The sequence below is a fragment of the Myotis yumanensis genome, unplaced genomic scaffold (assembly GCF_028538775.1).
Source record: "Myotis yumanensis isolate MYYU_CA2020_CCGP unplaced genomic scaffold, mMyoYum1.0.hap1 SCAF_17, whole genome shotgun sequence".
Classification (NCBI taxonomy): Eukaryota; Metazoa; Chordata; class Mammalia; order Chiroptera; family Vespertilionidae; genus Myotis; species Myotis yumanensis.
In genome coordinates, this window is record NW_027223768.1 from 21,485,448 (window position 1) to 21,510,571 (window position 25,124).

The 25,124-nt window shown below is 38.8% G+C and overlaps 1 protein-coding gene across 7 annotated transcripts in view; it reads left to right on the top strand.

The window, feature by feature from the left end:
- Nucleotides 1–25,124, top strand: part of RASAL2 (RAS protein activator like 2) — a 245,434-nt gene that overhangs the window by 125,321 nt on the left and 94,989 nt on the right. Inside the window, exon 1 of one of the 7 annotated variants that reach the window (XM_070396888.1) lies at nt 18,164–18,552. The exons of the other annotated variants lie outside the window; for them this stretch is intronic. Within the exon in view, the coding sequence (XP_070252989.1) occupies nt 18,540–18,552 (13 nt within the window). The 5' untranslated portion in view covers nt 18,164–18,539. Of the gene's footprint in view, nt 1–18,163; nt 18,553–25,124 lie in introns of those variants that run through there. 7 annotated transcript variants of the gene reach the window in all.

Consider the following 25,124-nt stretch of genomic DNA (forward strand, 5'->3'; position numbering starts at 1 on the left):
TCATAAATATTAGAAGGGGAAAGACTACTTTTAGAGCCATTTTTTTCTTACATGCCAATCTAATGTTGAATTAGATCATTATTCTGTTGTTCTATTTTTATCTCCTAGTGATTTGTCTTTAAGCAAAATTTTATGCTGTCAAATATTGAATTGAATAATTGCTGTATATGTAACATTCTATGCCAGTCCCTAAGTGAAAAGAGGTGTAATATTTCTGTCATTAGAAGATTCTTACATAATTAGGAAGATAGATTATTGATGACTTTTCACAGCACATGTCATTGTGTTATATTGTGTGGCTTTCATTGATTTTTAATTTTTAAAAAATCCATTTGTTTATGCAGCAAATAGTTATTGAATGACAACAATGTGCCACATGCTGTTCTAGGCACTTTAAGACACAAGAGTGAAAAAAATATGCAAAGCTCTCTCCCCTTGTGAAGCTTACATTCTATTGAGGAATGATAGACAATAAGCAAGAGTAATAAGTGCAATATATACTGTGCTAGATGGAGATAAGTACAAAGAAAAAAAATAGGAAATAGGTAGCATCAAGGAAGAATAATTTTAGCTAAGCTGACCAAAGAATGCCTCCCTGTTAAGTGACATTTGAGTCAAGACCTGATAAAAGTATGGAAGTCGGGCATGTAGATACCTAGGGGTGAGGATTTGCACCCAGGGGAATAGCAAGTATAAAGGAGAAATATGCTTGGAATATTCCAGGAGCAGCATAGATGCCAGGGAGGCTGGAGCAGAGTGAACAAGGGGAGAGTAGTAGGAGATGACATCATTGAGCAGATCACGAAGGCCTTCTGGATCATCATGAGGGCTTTGGCTTTTATTCTGTGAGATAGGGAGCCACTGGCTTCTATATTGAGAATAGGGATGCAAGAATGGGAGTTCAGAGACCAGTTGGAATGCTATTGCAATGATCTGGTAATAGTGGAAAGGCTGAGAAGTGACTAGATTATGAATACATTCGAAGGTAGAGCCACCAGAATTTGCTTGTTGGATTGGATGTAGGAAGTGAGAAATGAAAAATGAAGAATTTTGGCTAGAGCAGCAAGAATGAAATTGTCATGTGATTTTTAAAAAAAATGTTTTCAATTGAATTTTAGAGAGAGAAGAAGGGAGAGGGGGAGAGAGAGAGAGAAACATCAGTGTCAGAGCAAAACATCTATCGACTGCCTCCTGCATGCCCCCTACCAGGGATTGAGCTCACAACCTTGTAACTATGTTTTCCTACATTTATTGACCTAAGTGATAAAAATTTGAGGAAACTTTGAAGAAAATAAATGTTAAAGCACGATATTTTCTCCAAGGCATTTCTAAAATTATAAAGGATAACTTTTATAGGCCAAATTTTTAAAGGATATTCATTATTCAGACCTTAATTTTTAATTCTGACATTCTTGGTTAAAGTATTCTCAGTTAACTTTATGTATAAACTAATGATGACTCTCTTTATTCCCAGGATATTTATTTATTAGGAGTATCTAGATAATTTATGACATTTTTTCAAGATGCTAAAATTTATGAAAATACATGGTAGTAATAATATTGAAGGAAGGAGAAATGAGTAATGAAGATTTCATATTTCAAGAATTTTTCAAATAATAGAATTAAAAATGCTGATAAATAATGCCTGTGTTTGGTAGCACTCAATATTTAGATTGACTATTAAGTTATATGTGTGTGTGTGTGTGTGTGTGTGTGTGTGTGTGTGTGTGTGTATATATATATATACACATTATTTAGTAGAAGAAACTTGTGAACTTTAAGGTAATATGCATACAAATGAGCAAAAAATTTATGAAAAAAGTCAGCAGTCTGGTATTTCTAGCTCTGAAAATTAGAACTCAGTGAATAATGGCAGTGCTTGGTTTTCTTTGAAATGCCCTAAAAATGTTGTCTTGTTTCTTCCAATAAAATAAACTATTTCACAATTATCTAAGCAAGCTCATGTTAAGAGAGCTATATAATATCCATCCTTTGTACTTGTATTCCATCATCCCCAGATTTCAGTGATATAGTAGAGGCCCAGTGCACAGATTCGTGCACTGGTGGGGTTCCTCAGCCTGGCCTACACCCTCTCGTAATCTGGGACCCCTCGGGGGATCAGGCTGAAACCAGCAGTCCGACATCCCCCGAGGGATGTAGTAGTGTAGGAAGCAGCAGGCAGCCGGGGAGGAGCCCGAGGTGGGTCAGGCACCGTGCTGCTGCTGCTGCTTGGTACGCCACAGCTGTGCTCGCCAGCTGTGAGCCTCGCGTCTGGCGTCCGTTGGTCAGCTGAGCAGCGCTCCTGCGATGGGAGTGCACTGACCACCAGGGGACGGCTCCTGTGTTGAGCTTCTGCCCACTGATGGTCAGTGCACGTCATAGCGACCGGTTCAGCGTTTGGTCAACCAGTCGCTTAGGGTTTTGTAGAAATAGGTAAGTTATTTGAGGAAAGGTCAAATGAGCTCAAGAATTATCAAAAGCATTATGGATAATTAAGGTAGAAGCCCTGGATAATTTCACTGAGGCTTTTGGATGGGTGGTTTTGAGTTTTCTTAAAAACCATAAGTCAGTATATATTTATTTTTTGAAATCTGTAAGATTTATAAGATACATGTGGTAATTCTGCTGATATTAGTCTAGCACAGTGGTCAGCAAACTGCAGCTCGCAAGCCACATGCAGCTCTTTGGCCCCTTGAGTGTGGCTCTTCCACAGAATACCGACTTCTGCGCATGGGCCACGAAGTTTCAATCACACTGTATGTGTGTGCCCGCAAGTGGTATTTTGTGGAAGAGCCACACTCAAGGGGCCAAAGAGCCTCATGTGGCTCGAGAGTTGCAGTTTGCCAACCACTGGTCTAGCAGAATGGGCTTGAGTCTAGGTTAAAATAGCCATGCACAGTCAGTTTTGCAATAATGTGACATGTGTGCCTAAATCACTGTACTGTGCAGAATTGCACAATAAAAATCACAGGACTTATGGGGGAAAAGGAATTAGAAGCACTATACTCAAAAACATGTAAAGACAGGAACTTAGAAAAATAATAATACATTTTTACATGTGCTAAATGGTTGAGGAATACATAAGTACTACAATAACGATAGCACCTTTACCTTGGAAAATTATCCAGAAATTTACTTGTGGTAGTGGGCATCAGAGTAGTTTTTAAATTTATTGTGAAGTGATGGAGGGAGGGTTTTTTGGAAATTGAATAGAACATTGTCATAGGAGATGTGTATGTATGGGTGTGGCTCATAGCACAGGTAGTGAAGTGAGGTCACTGGTACATGTTTGAGCTGTGTATGTGAGCCTTTTGTGTATTCATATGTGCCTTGGTTCAGCTGGGTGCATTTTTCTTTGTTCACCTAGTGTTTCTCACAGATGAAATCATGATAAAAAATTTATGTAATTGCAAGTGTTCCCTAATATGTCAGTTGTGGTGGAACATTCACATTTACAAAGCAAGGATTAAAACAGAACTGACCCAACTACCAACCTGATTTAATCAGGTTTGTCCATTTGAAAGAAGCAGCTTGCATTTAATTCCAAAATTACTTTTCAACACACTCTTATATTTCTTTTGGAAATTAGTTATTTGGAACACAAAGCTAGTATGAATAAAATAAAAACTAGTACTTATGTTCTCAAGCTAACTGCTAAAGCCAATTTTTATTTTGCTCTTATGAACTAAATTTAGATTAGCAGTGAGAACATTTCTTTCTGTGAAGAAAGTTCTCAGTTCTAAGTCAAGGTGCCATACCACAGTTCCTTCTAACTTGTGAGTGGGAGTTTGATTCCTGATTTGCTTTGTTGTCTTCCTCCCCATACTCATCCTGGCGCAGTAGAGTTTGCTCACTTCTGTGAAAGCTGGTTCAAGGCAGTGCTGCCCCTCTGGTTGTACAAATTATGCATTGCCCAACAACTAGGGGTGCCTGTCATTTGTCTTCATTGATTTGTAGTTACTTAATAAAATTTCCAACAGATGGCAGCAAAGTGTCTTAAATAATGGATTCCTTTCTGATTCATGTAAGTCATTTGTAAGGGTTACTGTTTGAGTTGCAGTGAAGCCAGAAGACCTGGGGAAAGAGAAACCATGAAGGAAGTCAATGTTTCTGTGGGCCAGCTATATGCTAGGTTTATAAAGCTGTGTCATATGACTTAATATTTTTTAATCTAACTGTTTAAAAAAAAATTTTTTTTTATTGATTTCAGAGAGGAAGAGAGAAAGGGGAGAGAGAGGAAAACATCAGTGATGAGAGAGAATCATTGATTAGCTGCCTCCTGCACGCTCCACACTGGGGATCGAGCCCACAACCCAGGCATGTACCCTTGACCGGAATCAAACCTGGGACCCTTCAGTCCGCAGGCTGACGCTCTATCCACTGAGCCAAACTGACTAGGGCTAACTAACTTTTTTAAAATAAAAAGATAAAGTATGTTCTATCCTTCAACCACGACTATATTTTTCTACAGTCAAGGCCTGGAGAGAATTTCCAAATTTGGCCTCACATCATGAGAGGCCCAGAGACATGCATGTGGACAGCCAGCCTATACAGTCAAGTTCTGTGGGGATCGGTGCCCAGGAGCACCAAAGTCAAGCCCTCAAAAATGTGATGCCTGACCAAGGTCAGAGGGAAGGCCGGGGGGTGAGGGTTTTAAGAGATCAACCAAAGGACTTGTATGCATATATATAAGCATAACCCATGGGCACAGAGAGTAGGGGGGTGAGGGCATGTGCTGGGGGCGGGGGGGGGGGGGGGGTGGGAATGGCCGGGAGAGGTCAATGGGAGAAAAAAGGAGACATACGTAATACTTTAAACAATAAAGAATTTAAAAAATAAAATGTGATGCCTGGGCAAGGAGCCCCTCTTGACTACTCCTAAGGCAATATTGATCTTTGTAAACTACTATGGTGGTGGGAGAATTGGGTGGGAAGGGGAAATGAATGGCATAAACAATCAGGAGTATTTTTTTAGATTTATCCTGGACTTCTGGGGATAAAATTGGATAAGCATCTAATTGTATTTTTTCCAGAAACTGCACTATAATTATGATAAAGGAATTTTTTTAAAAAGATATGGTCCATCAAGGACAAGGAGAATGAAAAAGGAGAAAACAACCACATAATAATAGATTGAAAGCTGAAAAACAAATGGAGTGTGGTAAATGACCTAGCTGACTTGAGAAAGCCAAATCTTAATCTGGCTCTGAAGAAAGCCAAGAACCAACCTGAATTGTACCACAAAGTTTTCAAATAGCTCAGGAATCGATGGTATCAGGAATACATGATGATAGATCCCTTAGTATTCTCCTTTTCCCACCCTCACCTCCACCCTAATACAAGACTGCAGGTTAATTCTCTGAAGAAGAAAACCCCAAAGTCTCAGATTGGGGCATACCAGGCAAAATTGAGAGCACAGGGCCCTTTTCCAATTCAAGGGAATGGAATGAACATCTGCACACTCACTGAGTGAGACTCCTCCACCTGGCTTCCCTCACCTGTACCCTCCATGCAGAAGATCAGAATACCATTTGGTGTATTACACTAGTCCAAGAGGCAAGACCTAAAGATACTGACATTCCCAAGACTAGCAGATATCTGAAGAAAAACCAAAACAAACTAAAGAAACTTGGAGGATCAGAGACAGGCAGGGAATAGAAAATTTTAAAAAAACTCATTACTTTCCTCAAAGAGTTTAAAATATTACATGTGTGAGATAAGGAGTGAATGTTATACAAGACCAAAGAACTGCTATGTGTTTAAAAAAGAAAAGTAACAGAAATAAAACTTAGTGTGGGTTTGAAGATGAAAATGAGGAAATATTCTAGAAAGTAGAGGGAAAAGTGATACAATAATTAGAGTATCAGTTTAAAAAGTCCAATATCAAACCAAGTTCCAGAAAAACAAAGGAAGGAAATCATTAGCAATATAATTCAATAAAATTTCCCCCAGTGGATCCTAGTTTCCAGATTGAAAGGGCTTACTGAGTGCCTATGACAAGGCATTTTCAGGAAATTTCAATTTGTCTGTGGTGACAAAGACAGTATTACAAACTTCCAAAGAAAGGAAGAACATTACAAGCTAAGGATCAGAAATCAGTATGGCTTCAGACTTCCCATCAGCAACTCCGAAGCTAGGAAACAATGAGGCATGTCCTCCAACTTCTGACAGGAAATTAGTTCCTATTTAGAATTCTATATCTAGCTATAAGCCATTAACCACACATGAGGGTATTTTCAGATTTTTAAAATTACCTCTTGCACATCATTTCTCCTGAAGCTAGTGGAATATATTTTACACCAAGAAGGAGTAGGACATGGGATATAGGATAGGAGAGCTAGCACAGGGCAGACAGAGGGAACCCTCAGGAGAATGCCATAGAAAGAGCCAAGTTAAATAGCTCTGTACCAGCTGTAGAATGCAGACAACAGTTCAGAGTGGAGCAGTCAGAAAGCTGTAGTGAAGACTTCTCCAAGAAGACACAACTGATATAACTGAGTGTGTTTAAACAACAGGAAATGAATTGGGATAGAATCCTATCTAATAATAGACAAACATGGTAATTGACCGTACCTTCACTACACCTCCCATTGGCTAATTGAGTGATATGCAAATTAACCGCCAACAAAGATGGCGGCTAATTTGCATACTGCAGGCAGGGCGGGACAGCGTGAGCCGCCAGTGGGAGCCACCATCCAGGCCCCCCGTGGGCGATGCCAGAAGCCGCTTGCCTGCCCCAGGAGCCGCCTGCCTGCTGCCCGGGACCCGATCTGGGCCCGGGCTGCAGGCACGCCGGCCTCGAAAGCCCCCGGAGCCGCCTGCCTGCCGCCCAGGACCGGATTGGTCCTGGGCCCCTGACGGGCCCCAGAAGCTGCCAGATATGGGAGTAACTCTATCAGTAAGCACTCTGAAAGTCAATGGCATAAATGCACCAATTAAAAGACAGATTATGAGGGTGAATCAAAAACAAAACCCACTTTAAATATAAAGACACATATAGATTAAAAGTAAATGAATTAAGCTGCAGCCTGTTTTGCTCAGTGGATAGAGCATTAGCCCATGGACTGAAGGGTTCCAGGTTTGATTCCAGTCAAGGGCATGTACCTCGGTTGCTGGCTTGATCCCCAGTCCCTATCAAAGCATGTGCAGGAGGCAACCAATCAATGTGTCTCTCCCTTTCCCTTCACTCTCTCTAAAATTTAATGGAAAAATATCCTTGGGTGAAGATGAACAAAAACAAAGTAAATGGATTAAGTAACATTAAAGAGATAATAAGAAAAATATACTCCAAATTTTGTTAGTTGTGTAATGGTTATGTTTAAATTATTAACATCTAAGAAATTGGGTGAAGGGTACATATAATATACTGTAGTATTTTATAGTTTTTTTTTACATGTATGAGATTATTTCAAATTAGAAAATTAAAAAATTAAAAGTTAATAAAATATTAATTGAAATGTATCTGCATTACATGAAAAATCTCCTAATTGCTTCTAGCATAATTTATTAAATTGTGCTAAAATTTACAAGGGTTCAATTAAAAAATATCTTAATTCTAAATGATATAATAGAAAATATATAATAGAGCAGTTATAAGCACTTATCTGAAAATAAAAATTTAAAGAAGTGAATTTAAAGAAGGGATTAGCCAAAGAAAATATATGCACAACCCATGGACACAGACAACAGTATGGTGATGGCCAGAGAGAAGTGGGGGGCAAGAGCTGGGTAGAGGGGGCAAAAGGGGGGGAATAGGGACATCCTATATAATAATAATAAAAGGCTAATATACAAATTGACTGAACGGCAGAATGACCGGTTGCTATGATGCACACTGGCCACCAGGGGGCAGACGCTCAATCCAGGAGCTGCCTCCTGGTGGTCAGTGCACTTCCGTATGGGGAGTGCCACTCAGCCAGAAGCTGGCTCATGGCTGGCCAGCGCAGAGGTGGTGGCAGGAGCCTCTCCTACCTCCGTGGCAGCACTAAGAATGTCCAACTAATAGTTTAGACCCAATCCCTTGGGGGCCTAAGCCTTTAGTCGAACATCCCCCAAGGGCTCTCTGGCTACCAGAAGGATGTCTGACTGCAGTCTTAGGCCTGATCCCCTGGGGAGTGGGCCTAAGTCGACAGGTGGACATCCCCCAAGGGGTCCTGGACTGCAAATGGGTGCTGGCCAGGCTGAGGGACACCCTCCCCCCCTGAGTGCACAAATTTTTGTGCACTGGGCCTCTAGTTAACACTTGGAGTGCGGGTGAATTTCCCGCCAAAATATAAGATGGCTCTGTCTTTTGGTTTTGTTCCATCCACCAAAAGGGTGGATTACAAACAAATATTTGGTAATACGCAGTTACAATCGGCCCGAGTTTACACGTTTCCCGCACTCCACCGCAAATCTATATGAACCGAGTTAAAGACGGCTCCCGCGGAGTACGCGCAATTCACGCGAGCCGACTTAACTCGTTTCCCGCACTCCATGTGTTAACAATAAGTACATAGAAACCTGAGCAAATGAACAACCAGACAATAGCTATAGGAGAAACCAAAAGGTAGCTCAGGACATAAAAAATGCTTAAATAGCACCTTCTGCCAATCAAGCACTCTATATATATGAATTTACTAATCCTTGTAAACCCATCTGTTGTACAGATAAGGAAACTGAGGCATGGAGAGGTTAAGTAACTTGCCTGTAACTAAACAGGATTTGCATCTAGGCAGTCTGCCTTCAGGATCATGCTCTTGACCACTATACTGTATTACACATAGGATTTGCTATGTGGAGGACTCTGAATAACATCCTATATAATAAAAGGCTAATATGCAAATTGTCTGAACAGCAGGACAACCAGTTGCTATGATGTGCAATGACCACCAGGGGGCAGATGCTCGATGCAGGAGCTGCCCCCTGGTGGTCAGTGCGCTTCCACAGGGGGAGCACTGCTCAGCCAGAAGCTGGACTCACGGCTGGTGAGCCCAGTGGTGGTGGCACGAGCATCACCCGCCTCCTCGACAGCGCTAAGGATGTCCGACTGCCGGCTTAGGCCCGCTCCCCTCGGGCTCCTGGACTGCAAGAGGGCTGGGCTGGGCTGAGGGACGCCCCCAAGTGCACGAATTTCATACACCGGGCCTCTAGTATAGTCATAATATTGCTTGTCCTTACCAAAGTTACTATATGTAACTGTATAGGGAGTGTGAGAGAATAGGAGGTGTATATTAACCTACTGGGCTAATAATGGAGAAGAAAGAGTCGAATTCTCATCTTCCATAGTGGAAAGTCAGTAGATGTGTCTAAAATGGAAGAATTTAAAAATACTGATATAGCCATATTATCTAAGACTCGGTGATGACTATCAAAAGAATTGGCTAAGAGAGATAAAAGTAGCTGTTTTGGGGGAAGGAAAAGTGTTATAAGAGGAGGACTGGGGATTGCTGGTGGGTTGTTTTTTTTTTTAAAACAAGTCTTGTAAAATCAGTAGACTCTAAACTACATGCATATATTTATTAACATGAAAACTTTAAAATAGGGAAAGGCATATGCAGTTCACAGGAAAGAAAAATAAAATGCCTTTTAAACAACAAAAAGATGCTGTACCTTATTTATAATTAACAAAAGCAAATTAAAACTATAACAAGCTACTGATTTTTACCTCTGAGATTAGCAAATATAAAAATGTTTGAAAGATTAGGAGGAAACAAGCACTCTAGTCCATTTTATGCCAAATTGCTTCTACAGAGAGCATTTTGGCCAAACTATCCATCCCTTTTCTCCCAGAAGCGGACTGCTTCTAAGAATTTGTCCTACGGATTTATTCACACTAGTCATTGCATCATTGTTTATATCACGGAGCAGACATAACCTAAATGTCCCTCCATAGGAGGTTATTTAAATAAATTATGTTAAATATATATAATGAGCTACTATACACCTATCAAAAAGAGAGTACCTCCATGTATAGTAATGTGAAACAATTTCTAAGATACATTATTAAGGTCAGAGGGGAAACTCAGGTGCAGAAATAGTATATATACTGTACTGTGATTTATATAAGAAATGCCATGTGCACATAAGCGTATGTGTGTAACACTAGAACTGTATAGAAGACTTTAGCAGTGGTTGCTTCTGAGGAGAAAACTGGAAATCTGGTGGATCACAGTGGGTTGGGGGTGGGGCAAGGAGATTAACTTTTCATTATATAACACTTCCTAACCTTTTAACTTGCAATCAATGAATGAGTTAACATTCCTAATAATAATGGCCATAATACTAATAACTATAAGGAAGAAGAGAGACAAATAAAGGGAAAAAGAAACCTGCCTGCACTGAAGGTGCATTTCAGCTCTTCATGATGTGTTTCAGAAACAGGGAAACATTTAACTAAAATATGAGAGAATTAATTAGGAGAGTATGTTATATTGTCGCCAACCTGTGCCTTTCACATTACTAAAATATACTGATTTAAAAATTGGCTAACTTTCTTCTCACTCTCCAGTCATTCATTTGTAGCAGGATATTAAATTGGCCATTCAAACAGCTTAGTTTTTTATTTATCTGCAGTAAAGAAGAGCAATTGAATCTGACTAAACAAAACTTCTTGACATTTTTATGTTAGATAATTATAACTAGTAGATTATTAAAGTAACCTCTATTGGCTTTTTCAGGAATGTTAAAAGGATATTTTCTTCTCCTTGCCTCTTTGTTAAATAAAACTTAGCTGAAATAATGCTGGGGAACAAGTTTTCTGTGGCTCATAAATGTTGTGCCTATGACAGTGTATCGTGGAATCAGGTGTTACTGTTTCTGTCACTGTTTCTCATTTTGCTTGGACATGTTTAAACCCAATAAATAATTTGAGGTGTGGAATGTATACCAAAGATTCTGCAAGCTACTGTCCTGTATACCTACTAGGAAATTATTTCACAAAAGCATTCCCTTTGCACCTCTCCTTGGGTAATCTATAATGTCAGCATCTTCTTATCAAGGCATTTATCATTATAGTACAGGGAATGTAGTGTCTTATTTCAAATGTTCTCTGTGGATGGAGCAGAAGACTGAATGGTACTCTTGGTAAGAGGAATACTTTTTGACAAAGTCACAGACTTTTTCACATGATAATTGGAATAGGATGTACTCTGGACCATGTAATCAACATATTAAAAGTGTCCCCTGGTAAAAGAATGAAACATTTCTACCAAGGGAAGGAAAAGAAAAAGATTTCAGAGAATCTGAGGCGGTAATAGCTTGTGAGTTTTGGTAAATATAGAAATCATAAACATACTTACAGCAAAGATGTAAGCTTTAGGGAAAGAATACAATGTCAAGTCAGAGATGAAATATAAAAATTGTTCTCATTTTCTATTGTTTTTTTTTTTTTTTTACCCACCTCCTGTTTATAGTCCTCCCCTCCCCCAAACACATAGAATACTATTTTTATTTTGTTTTACTCAACAAATGCTTATATAGTGGTTTGTGCCAGATACTGTTCTAAGCACTTTAAAAATATTTACTCTCTCAGCCCCTGTGAGCTAGATACTGTTATTATTACCCTTATTCATTTGTTTTTAAATATTTAATGAAACTGAGGCATTGCTTTTCCAAGATCCTGTAAATAGTAAATGGCAGAGCTAGTATTTGAACTTGGTAATGTGGCCCTAAAGTCACCACTATACTGTGCCTCTTCCACTTGCTAATATGACCTTACAATGGTGAGCAAAAGAGACTGAGTTCTGTACTCCTTGGTCCTATGACACTGTCAATGGATATATCCCTGTACCTTTACAAAAATAAATTTATTAGCAGAATTGTCTGTTTTACTATTATTTAACATAAAAAAGTTTAGTTATCTCTTCGAATATATTAAAATAATAATAGGGTTATTTTGGTTGCTATTGGCAACCATAGGGATGATTGTGATGAATGAAATTCTGTTTACAGAAGATGCAATTTCAGGCATAATTTAGAGAAATTTTTAAAAAATATATTTTTATTGATTTCAGGGAGAGAGAGGAAAGGAGAAGGGAGAGAAAGATAGAAACATCAATGACGAGAGAGAATCATCGATTGGCTGCCTCCTGCAAGCCTCCTACTGGGGATCAAGCCTATAACCCTGGGCATGTGCCCTACCAGGAATCGAACCCTGACCTCCTGGTTCATGGGTCGACACTCAACCACTGAGCAACACTGGCTGGGCGGAGCTTCTTTACAAAGAACATGTTTCCCACTTAATAACACTCAATCATTATTGAGTCCAAATAAACATTGAACAAGAATGTACAATATTTTTCAGCATTTTCCGATTCATCATATTATTTTTAATTTTATGTTTATGTGCATGAGTATGATATAGAATTTAAAATGTGCATCAAAAAAGTTTTAGGAAATTTTTAATGTTTTGTAGGCAACAACCTTAATTAGACAATAATTGATGGTACAGGTAAAGAATATCCCTAGTAATCAAATTCTATATAATAAAAGCCTAATATCCTAAGTGTCTGGTCATCTGTCAACCAATCAAAGCATAATATGCTAATGATATGCTAAGGCCGCTCAACTGCTTGCTATTATGTGCACTGAACACCAGGGGGCAGACAGTCGACCAGTTGCTATGACATGCACTGACCACCAGTGGACAGACGCTCTGACAGGTAGGTTAGCTTGCTCCTGGGGTCTGGCCGATCAGGACTGAGTGAGACAGGCCTGACGTACTCTGGAGCCCTCCCGTGGCCCCTACCCAGCTGGCCCCACGTCCCTCCCCAGCCTCGATCATGCACCAGTGGGGTCCCTCGGCCTGGTCTGCACCCTCTCACAATCCGGGACCCCTCAGGGGATGTCGGAGAGCCAGTTTCGGCCCGATCTCACAGGCCAGGCCGAGGGACCCCAGTGGTGCACGAATTCATGCACCAGACCTCTAGTTCATACATAAGGACAAAACTATATTCTTAAAATCAGTGTTGTGGCCTGACTTTCTCTTGCCAATGAGATAGAAACTGTTGTATTTATTTCCTGACATAAGGGGGGAAGGGATGCTTTCAACTTCTATATTCAGATATCCATGCTCTTATTTCTCAGGATGGCCTCCTGAGAAATCTATGAGTGGGAGTGGGAGTCTGCTCTTAATCATCAATGATTATTTCCTTAGCAAATTCGTTAATCTCTTTTATCTCTCAATTTTGTCAACCATGAAATATTAGTCAAATATTAGATAGACTTCCCTGAAGTATAGCTGTTTTTCACTTACTTTTGTTTTCCTGTGAAATTGACATTTTAAGATTAGCATGTTAAATGCATTATTAAATTTTAAATTAGTTCAAATTAGCCAAGGCATTTAATAATTTTACTATGGCATTTAATAATTTTACTATATCCTGGGAAGATTTACCTGTTAATAGTAACCACTACCGAAGGTACATCTACATCACATAATCATAATTCTTGAATATGCTGAAAATGCAGTTCTTTTTATTGAAATTACATCGCCACTCTCACGGAAACAAATCTCTTATAGAAGATTTTCAAGTTTTCCCTGGTAACAATATTTTTTGTCTTTAGCTTCAGCAGTAATAAATTTAGATGTCATGTTTTATTGCCAAGAGAAAAGATATTATCCCCTGTGTGAGAACAGAAAAATTTGGCTTGTTTTCAAAGCAAACGGTGAATCCGTCCTTGAATGCAGTATTTATTTGTGTTGCTGAACTACATTGTGTTTTCTTTGTAGGATCGTTGTGTTGGAATTGATCATGAACTGATCATGTGCCTTGTCACATAGTTCTTTGCCTTTTATACCATTGCTTTTGCCTTTTCTCTGAGAATATCTAATTCACTTATTTCTTATGACATAGAACTTTTTTTCATAACTAATAATATTTTTATTGTGCATGCCAAAATTTAGAAGGAAGTTATTTTTCATATTTACTGAGATGCTATAGAACTAAAAATGATGATTTATGGAATTGCTTTTTTCATGTCCAGAGTGTTTTAAACTTGGCTTTAACAGATTTGAGGATCATTTATCTCAACTTTTAAAAAAGGAGGAAAAAAATCTCATGTCATACATAGAAACTTTCAAAATTAACTTTTTAAAAATATATATATATTTTCGATTTTTTTACAGAGAGGAAGGGAGAGGGATAGAGAGTTAGAAACATCGATGAGAGAGAAACATCGATCAGCTGCCTCCTACACACCCCCTGCTGGGGATGTGCCCGCAACCAAGGTACATGTCCTTGACTGGAATCGAACCCGGGACCCTTCAGTCCGCAGGCCGACGCTCTATCCATTGAGCCAAACCAGTTAGGGCTCAAAATTAACTCTTATAAAAAAATAGGGGGCAAAGTATTTTGAAATGTAGTATTGGAAATTAAAATGTAATAAGACTAGTATGATTAAGTGGGGTAGGATTGCCCTTTTGGAGCCTTGAATATAATTTTTTAAAGAGTGCTATTTTTATGGTTCAGAAGCAATGGGTAGAAGTAAATTTCCCCCTGCTTAAGAACTTAAGTTTTCCTTTGGGGAATGCGTTTTCTAATAAAAAGGATAAAAAATAAATAAAAAGGATCAGTAACTTAATTTTAGCAATTTTTTAAAAACATGTTTTTATTGATTTCAGAGAGAGGGAGGGAGAGGAAAAGGGAGATAGAAGCATTGATCTGCTGTCTCCTGCACACCCCCTACTAGGGATCGTGCCAGCAACCTGGGCATGTGCCCTGACTAGAAGGGAATTGAACTTGCAACTTCCTGGTGTATGGGATGACACTCAACCAACTAAGCCACACCAGTTGGGCCAATAACATCATTTTAAAATTTTAACTAAGGAATAGTATTCTTACAGAAAAATAATACAGAATATTTACAAACCAAAGACTGAATTCCCCTGGCCATGATGGACCGCATTGGCTGTGGGTTCATAGACAGTGAAAATTACTCTGAGAGACCACTTCTACAGACCAGGATCCCACCTATTACAAGTAGGTCCTAATTGGGTGAACGATGAAATGACTGTCTTCCCTTGGTATATCATTCTGTTGGCTTCAGTTAGTTTCTTAAGGTCATGTAAACTTGAGATACATGTGTTCTTTTTTCATCACATGGCATGCAAAGTGCCAGGCTCAGGCATGAGGAAGTGGACATACATGGTCCCTGTTCCGGAGTTACTCTAAAAGTATTCCTAAGTCTAAATATCTACATAGGTTTGATACAGGAAATATATTTTTTCACCATCTATCGATCCATCATTTATCATTTATGCAGTTCCTACTAATACCAGGCATTGTTCTAAGCTCTGGGATAACCTGAAAAGGAGACAAAGCTCCCCTCTCCCCCATCTACCTCACATTTTGGTGGTAAAAACATTAAACATCAATATTTATATAGTATGTTAGGTAATAATGAAGGCTATAAAGAAAAGAATAGCATGGGGAGAGGTGGGAGTACAGAGGAGAACTCTGGGTAGGAAATAAGTTAAATCACCCTAAGAAAATAATTTAAATTTGGGTTTGAAAGGGTAAATAAGAGTTTGACAGGCAGACCAGGACAGGGAGGAACTTTCAGAGAAACAGCACACCAAGGCTGGAAGACATAAAACAGAATTACCAATAGTAATGCTTACTTGTCAAAAATAGTTCATATTGATTAATTTCTTAATAATAATAAATAATAACATGTAATGTTAATGTATAAATAAAATTATTGATTTATTTTTTTATTTTAAATATATTTTTATTGATTTCAGAGCAAGGAAGGGAGAGGGAAAGAAAGATAGAATCATCAATGATGAGAATCATCCGCCTCCTGTACACCCCCTACTGGAGATTAAGCCCGTAACTCGGGCATGTGCCCTGGCTGAGAATCGAACCGTGACTTCCTGGTTTGCAGGTTGACATTCAACCACTGAGCTATGCCAGCTGGGCTAATTTATTAATAACAATAAAGTCTATTATTATTTGAAGTGTTGAATAATGGAATATCATCATATTTGGATTTCAGAAAAATTATTTCCTCAACAGTACTTCTCAGATTTACTCAGGTATTAGAACTCCAAGTTGTAAAAGTGCTTTTTACAGAACATAGTAAATTATTTTTAAATTAAACTTCAGATACCTAAAGATGTCATTATTGATCTGAATTTGGTCCCATTTAGACTTCTTTAAGGTTTACTTAAGAATAATTTAGTATATCCTATATAATAAAAGCATAATACGCTAATGATATGCTAAGGCCGCTCAACCGCTCACTATGACGTGCACTGACCACCAGGGGCAGTCATCTGGTCGACTGGTCGCTATGACATGCACTGACCACCAGGGGGCAGACACTTCGACAGGTAGGATAGCTTGCTGCTGCTGTCCGGCCAATCGGGACTGAGTGAAATGGGCTGGACACATCCTGGAGCCCTCCTGTGGCCCCTCCCCAGCTGGCTAACCTCCTATGTTGCTCCCCAGCCTCAATCGTGCACTGGTGGGGTCCCTCGGCCTGGCCTGCACCCTCTCGCACTCCGGGACCCCTCAGGGGATGTTGGAGAGCTGGTTTTAGCCCAATCCCGCAGGCCAGGCCGAGGGACCCCACTGGTGCACTAATTCGTGCACCAGGCCTCTAGTTTAAGAATAAAAGCTCACACTTGAGAAAATTATATGTATGAACTTTTTCTGTCATTTGGGAAAAGCCTGCTGTTATTCTGTTTTCTAATCAGAATGCCGGTGTTGTTCAGGAGCACAGTTTGAGAACTGCTGCACCACAGTATTTTCATCAAATGTACAGTCTACCTGTGTGGAGAGAGCTGGGGAGTCACTGTCTCCTGGAGCAGGCAGTGCTGCAGAAGGCTGTGTCCAATGGCTCTGACTTCCTTTTAGTGAGCTGAAATCTCTCTTGTAACTTAGACTCACTGTTCTTTGATCTAACTCTTGCATAGTATTATGGAAATCAGGATCCATTTCTTAGAATTATTCTCAGGAATAACAAGTAAAAGTAATTTCATTGTGCTTTGCACTATTTAAGTTTGATTATAAATGACAATAATAAGGTTGTGTATTACCTTTGGTGAGAGAGGGTAGGGTTGTTGCGGTGTTTTGTTGCTTAGGGCAGGGTGGGAATCTGCAGTCTTGTCAGTCTTCACAGTCAGACCCTTAGTTTGTTCCTTTCTATACAACTTTTGTTTTTGTCTTTCTTCCCCTGTAATTCTTATTAGAGAAGCAATAGGGTTTAAAGGAGTATTTCACCTGAAGTAGAAATAGGATACCAAAAGTAAAGGCAGAGGGAAAGGCAATGTTAGAGCATTATGATTCTTGAAGGAAGATGAGACTAGATAACCAAAACCAAATCATGACTTAATTAAAGAAGACTTTACATTTACTCATTGAGAGTTGGGGAAAGAAAAGGGAGGAAAAAGAGATATTCACACATACATACATACATATGTATTATGTATAAATATATGCAGACATATATAATTATGTGTGTATGTGTATCTAGATATTGTGTGAGATGTCATACATATATATACACACACACATAATATACAGAGAGAATATATGTGTTCCATCAGCTGTTTGTTAAATGGTAGGTAACAGATTGATACTGTGTTCTTCTCAGTGATTCAAACTTTAAATTTTTTAACTGATCAGTCTTGGCATGCTAACCTCAGCAACTAAGCAGCTGCATAATATATTAGGTCATCATATTGATAATGAAGTTGACATCATTGACTTGCCTTTCTTTTTTGGAGTGTAGGAAAAAAACAAACCCTAGAAATGTGTTTGATTTTGAAACAATTATAATGGTGACTGAGAAAAGTGATATTGCCTATAATTTCTTCACATCTAGATGACTTAATAGAGCCACTCAATTTATAAAATTAATTTTTTTACTCTTTCTTTTTAAAATGGAGTTCTAGCTTAAGACCTGAATGAATGGCTTTAGGGAAATAAAAATTTTCTTTTCTAAATTTAAATTAATTCCTCGTGATGAGTTAAGGTGATCTACTGAGTCTGAGATACAGATATATGTGTTAACACACACTATCTATACATTAGGTATAAGATATTCACCTGGTTTTTGTACTTTGAAAAGTTTATATTTTAATTCAACATAGTAACATTAAAAAAAAGAATTTCTGAAATTTGTTTTACTTTTCTACCTCAAAAATAGGACAGATTTTGAAATAGATTCCTTTAAAAAAAATCACTTCTTTAAACAGAGATGCACTCACCCACCTACTTGCCCCTTGGGACAGAAAAAAATGAATTATCAGCTTGGCAAAACACTTGCTTCTGAAGCAGATTGCCTGTACCCGGTGCTGTGAAAGACACGCAGTGAGTAAGGAAGGGTGGCTATTGTTTAGTGCTCTCTAGCAAAAGAGCTGGGAGGGGAAAAAAGAATTGAGTTTAACTGGCATTGGCTCTGGCTTTTCTGCATTCCAAACTGTCTGAGGCACAGAGCAAGAGCAAAAGAGAGAGAGCGAGAAAGCTGGGTGAACACGGTGTACAAAGTGTTTTGAGTTTCTGACTGGCATGCCGGAAAGATTATGTTAGCAACACCCAGAAACTTCCCAGAATGCAGACCCCAGGTAAGAGTTCCTGCAATCTGTCTGAGACTGAAATGAAAAGTTTGTATAGATTTAAAGGGAGTGTAGCTTTTCTATTTTTATTACACAAATGCAGTGAATGTTTACCTTTGTGATTATTGGCTTTAAAAAAAATAGGTTTGTTTTCATTACTATGAGTTCATGTGAATATTGTGGAGGCTATCAGTGTTCTTATACAAAATACAGCACAAGAATAGCCATCTGAGAAATGCAGGCCAATTAGGAGGGTAATGATCGTAGCAAAATATTAACACTGCAGTGTTTACTTGTTCTTTTAATAAGTTGAAATGTGTTATTATTCTGGATCGTCCCCCAAATTCCTTGTGAAATATTAAATACCTGTAAATGAGTATATCTCATTTCTCTCTGAGGGAGACAAAATATATTGACCATCAATAAGATTCTGAAAGCCTTGATTCAATCTTAGTAGCACTTCACAAATCTGTGTCATTTGAAAGTTCAACAGGTTGGATCCAAAAAAATAGTGAAAGCCTTCAAATGAGAATCTTGCTTGTTCTTTCTGCCCAAGGTAGGCTTATAATGTGCTTTGCCAATAGATGACAGGTATCTCATTAGCTCGTTGAAAGTTAAATCTGAAAGAGACTTAGAGATCATCTGCAGTCCCATTTCTCCATTTCCAATGAGAACATTGAGGTCTGAGGGATTTAATCTTGCTTAAGGTCACAGAGTTAGGAACAGAATTAAAATGAAAATTCAGATCTCCTTATTTTCAATTTACTATTTTTATTCATGGAATTAGTTACATTTAAGTTTTATTTTTCATCTATACTATATCTGCTGGCCTCAGGTACCATGGATTATTGCCTGAATAGGCCAAATGCTTCATAAACTTCAATTGAAATCTGTGGGGAGGAAATATTGAGGAAAAAACATCATCAAAGCATATTGATACCATGCTCTTGGTCAAAACCAAAAATATATAACAAAATATTTAGAGAAGAAAAAAGTGGCTTTCAGTTAAGGAAAATGTCTATAGTTTGTATGATGCTTTTATATAAATAAATTATATAGCTGTGGCATATTCTGAATATCTGTATATAAAATTAAAACTTTCAAATTGATTTTAGTTTCTTTTAAAGACTTTGAGACTAAGAAAATTTCTGTATAATTTTAGTAAAGCTTTTCCTAGATGCTAATATCCATTTTTTTTAACTTTTACCTATTTACTGAAAGCAAAATATCATTCCACATTCACTGCCTTCTTTGTTGATTTCTTAAATATATAAGAAAACATTTAAAAATTATCTCAACTGTTTGGACCAATTGGTTTCTTATGCAAGGTCTAGCTCTGTTTCTTTCCATTGATAATGGACCTCGGTTACTTCACCTCATGAATTATGTGTTAGAAGATAACTTAAGTGGAGGATCTTGAGAGTCACAATGCAGAGTGAACATCTGTCTTCATACATTTTCATTTAGTTCCTAAAAAAGGTTGCTGCCTTTTCCATTTTTCTGGAGACCATTGTGGGGTTGAGAGGCCATACTATTCTAGTGAGCTAAATAGTAAAGATAGCTATTGTCAAAAGGATCGTCATGGCCCTTTACAACTCCTGGGAACAAGTTTAGCTTGATTTGACTATAAGCACAGTGAAGTAATGTTGTTCTTTTGTGTTAAAGCTTGACCTGCTCATTCCAGTTTTCAACTGGGTCTGTGTAAATGCAGTTGTGATTTACAAGGCTGTGTGGGATGAGCAGTTATGTTGTAAGGAATAAAGGAATAGCAGTAAGTTTCATAATTGCTCTCGGCTATCAGAAACCAAATTACAAAGTGCATTCTCCACCCAGTAGGAAACAAGAGACTGTTTGTCTTGCTGTAGAGTCCATTACTTAAGCACACTGTTTATAAGAGGACTGAAGTCTGTGAGAATGAGGACATAATGCTCTATCCAACTTAACAGTTGTATTACACAGGATTTAGGTTTTTCTCTAATCTTTTATCCTGCAAGGGGTATGGAAAGGATTGCCATGATAAGTGTGTGTATATTATGTTATGTGTGTATATGAAAGATAGATAGATAGATAGATAGATAGATAGATAGATAGATAGGGACCTTTGGCCTGGGTGTATTTCCCCATGTCAGAAACAATCAGAAGTCATTAATCTATTGTTGCTGGTAGTTTACTGACCTAAGTGGAAAGAAACTACTTTATTAACCAAACTAATCATTATAATAAAACTTATTACTATGCGTTAGAAAGAGGAAAACATTAGAAGGAAACACATACTCCTTTTTCTCTCCAGAATAAAAATGCCAGGTTATGCAGGTTTATTCTTTTTTTGTCAGAGAAAAGCAATAGTAAGGTGCTCATTTTATGACTAAAGACAAATTTTAAATGGGAATGAGTGGATAGAGGAAATGAGTGGCATGAGAAAAGAATCTCTCAACTGTATGTGAAATAATTTTCTTATAATCAGTGTTTTTTAGAAGGCAGGCCCATTTTCACTATTATTTTCCCCTTGATATTAGTTTCTTTAAAAAATGTTTAATACCCTGGTCGGCTAGCTCAGTTGATTAGAGCATCATCCCGATGTACCAGGGTTGTGGATTCTATTAGTATACCTGGTCAGGGCACATACAAGAAACAACCAATGAATGCATAAATAAGTGGAACAACAAAGTGATGTCTCTCTCTCTCTCTCTCTCTCTCTCTCTCTCTCTCTCTCTCTTTCTCTCTCTCTCTCTCTCTCTCCTCCTCTCTCTCTCTCTCCCCAGCTCCCTCTCTCTCTTCCCCCATTCCTCTCTTTCTCTCCATATTCAATAAATAAAAAAATTATGAAATACATACATATGTATGTCCACAAATATAGTTTATATATTAAATTTTCAAATAGGGTAAAGAGCTCTGCAGTATAGCTATGCCATTTTTGTAGTAATAGTTTGGCTATAGTTGATCAAAACTTTAGTCTCAGCCAAAGGAGTTGTTGTATCTCTTTTCCTGCTGCAATTTCTTTCTTCCTCTTGGGTATAATTCTGTCTTTTACATCCCAGTTAAAACTGTAAGAATGAAATCTCTTTAAACAGAAGTGAAGACTAGACTGGCCAGGGGTCGGGGCTTGAGGCTGGACATGAAAACACTCTGAACTGTCAGATTAATTCTTTACTCATAAAAATTACCTGGTAATTCACTCGAAACTCTGGGAATCCCTTTATGTAGACAACATGGTTATATTTCCCTTTCTGTTCCAGTATTTGTTTAAAAATCTTTCTTTATTGTTGAAAGTATTACAGATGTTCCCTTTTCCTCCCATTGACCCCCTCCACTTGGAACCCCCACCCCCCACTATTTTCTGTGTCCATGGGTTATGCATATAAGTTCTTTGGTTAATCTCTTCCCTCTCCTCCAACCCCTCTTCCTTCTAAGATACATCATCAGTCTGTTCCATGCTTCCATGTCTCTGGATTCTGTTCCAGTCTTAACCTCAGTGTGCACTAAAGAGGCAAAGTTACAGACTGGTTTTGTTCTTTCTGTTCCTGTCTGTTCTTTCATGCCCACTAGGTTGTTTCTGTTTTCAGTTTCCTGTATGGCAGTTTTAGTGAAGCAGGTGACTATTGTGAAATAAGCTTCACCAGATTCTTACACTTCAGTTGCATAAACTTTCTTAAAATATCTAATTCTTTTTTTTTTTAAATTAAATCTTTATTGTTCAGATTACATTTGTTCCTCTTCCCCCCCCCCCCCCCCCATAACTCCCCTCCTCCCAGTTCCCGCCCCACCCTCCGCTCTCACTCCCCACCCACTGTCCTCATCCATAGGTGCAGGATTTTTGTCCAGTCTCTTCCCGCATCTCCCATTCCTCTTTCCCCCCCAAGAATAGTCAGTCCATTCCCTTTCTATGTCCCTGATTCATTATAATCACCAGTTCATTCTGTACATCAGATTATTTATTCACTTGATTTTTAGATTCACTTGTTGATAGATGCATGTTTGTTGTTCACGATTTGTATCTTTACCTTTTTCTTCTTCCCCTTCTTAAAGGATACCGTTCAGCATTTCGTATAATACTGGTTTAGTGGTGATGAACTCCTTTAGCTTTTCCTTATTTGTGAAGCTCTTTATCTGACCTTCAATTCTGAATGATAGCTTTGCTGGATAAAGTAATCTTGGTTGTAGGTTCTTGGTATTCAGCACTTTGAATATTTCTTGCCATTCCCTTCTGGCCTGCAAAGTTTCTGTTGAGAAATCAGCTGACAGTCGTATGGGTATTCCCTTGTAGGTAATTGAGTCTCTTTCTCTTGCTGCTTTTAAGATTCTCTCTTTGTCTTTTGCTCTTGGCATTTTAATGATGATGTGTCTTGGTGTGGTCCTCTTTGGATTCCTTTTGTTTGGGGTTCTCTGCGCTTCTTGGACCTGTAAGTCCATTTCTTTCACCAGGTGGGGGAAATTTTCTGCCATTATTTCTTCAAATAGGTTTTCAATATCTTGCTGTCTCTCATCTTCTGGCACCCCTATTATTCTGATGTTTGTACGCTTGAAGCTGTCCCAGAGGCTCCTTACACTATCTTCGTATTTTCGGATTCTTTTTCCTTTTGCTTTTCCGGTTGGGTGCTTTTTGCTTCTTCGTATCTCAAATCTTTGACTTGATTCTTGCGCTCCTCTGGTCTGCTATTGGGTGTCTGTATAATATTCTTTATTTCAGTCCGTGTATGCTTAATTTCTAGTTGGTTCTTTATCATAGCATCGAGGGTCTCATTAGTTTTCGTGAGTCTCTCATCAAGTTTATTGGCTGGTTCTAGCACATTATTGCAAGCCCTCAAAATTGCGTTTTTTAGCTCCATATCCTCCATTTCTGTCATTTTTTTTGTCTCCGCATCTTTTATGCTTTCTTGGTGCACCCACTTGTGGTCTTTGTGCGCAGTCTTGTTCTAGTTAAGCCTTGATTGTTGTAGTTAATACTAGAGGGATTTGACCACCAGGCCGACTGGCTGTGAGAATCAGCTGTGTGGAAAACTTCTGTCCTCTGGGGAGGTGCTAATCTAGCCTTTGCCTGAGGCGATCCAGCAAATGGCTCTGCGCAGGGCTTGGGCGGGGTGGGATCAATAGGGCGGGCGGAGGGAGCAGTTATGGCTGCTCTCAGTCCCGTTCCCAGAGGCTCTGCTTCTCAGAACCCCAGCAAGGGCTGCAAATCTCGGAGAGAAGGCTTCCCTCACGTTTCAACTAATGCCAGACAATCCCGCTTCTCCCGTTTGAGTCTGAGTCCCTAGAGACTCGCCTGGATCTGGAGCTCAGAGTCTGAGACTCTCCTGATTGGAAACGACAACTGCGCCCTCAGCCACCAGCCCGCTTTTCACGCGCACCTCCGCGCCTTTAAATTTTCCACACTGCGCCTCCTCTGAGCCTCGGAATGCTGTTCTCTTTCCTTCTAGTTGAAGAGTCTGTCCTCGGCCAGCCTTCCTGTGGTTCTGGGTGATGTCCGTTCCGTCTTTTAGTTGTATTTTTGAAGTGGTTGTTTGCGGCAGCAATCTCAGGTGTTTACCTATGCCGCCATCTTGGTCTCTCCCAAATATCTAATTCTTTATTGCAGAGAAGGGAATAACTGATATCGTGTTGTTTCCTAGTGAACAGTGATTCAAGAAAATGAGTCATGACTCAGCAGTATGCATGTTTGTAGTCTTTTTTTTTAATTGCTGATGGGGATTCGGTCTATCAAAATTCCACATTTAATTATGGGTATGATCTCAGCTTGGGTTTGGAAGCCTTAGGCATTGCCACTGAGAATACTTTCTTTGTACATACTTGACAAGTATGAGAGTCTCACTGAGTCAGTCATTAAAATTCAGATGAAAGTCTATCTTTTCGGGTGCCCTCCTCGCCCCTACTCAGACCTTACTATTCAGCTGAATTAGGAGCACCATGAACTTAACATGTGGAGAGGAAGTCAGCGAGGAGTTCTTATCAATAATTTGACTCCACATTTTTGTCATTCACTGGTTTATAGTATTTTATGAGTGAATGAATTGCTAAAACAGCAACTTGAAGTTCGTTTAGGTTAGTGCAGTCCTGTTCTTTGAGGAAGAAAAAATTACCTGGTTCTATGCTCTTTCTTATGACAGACTATTGAGAAAGTAAGAAACTTGAGCTGCCAGGATCAAGCAGGTGTCATTCAGGATCAGCTGTCACCTAGGATAGCCTGCCTTTTGGACAGGTTGCTAACTCCGATGTCTTGCATCTAATTCCAAAGATGATGGAGTATCTTTGAAGAACTTAACAGCTCTGTTGTGTAGTTAACTATTTATAGATATTACCTTTAGTTAATATGAAGACTAGAAAAAACTGGATATTCTTTACCTTCGTAATATTTGGGTTTGTAACTTTTCTTCTAAGTTATACTTCAAATGGGTTGTGTGTGGTTGATTTTATTTCTAGTCTCTTGAGTCATGAGAAGTTTAGAATGTTTGGGACCCTACATCAATAATCCTTTTTTCCAGGAACTCCTAGAATATAGTGTCAGGTAAATAAATTTATTTCATTTTCTTTTAAAAAAAGAATGATGTGTCAAAGTGAGTAGGGGGAAGAGCTACACACACAGACAC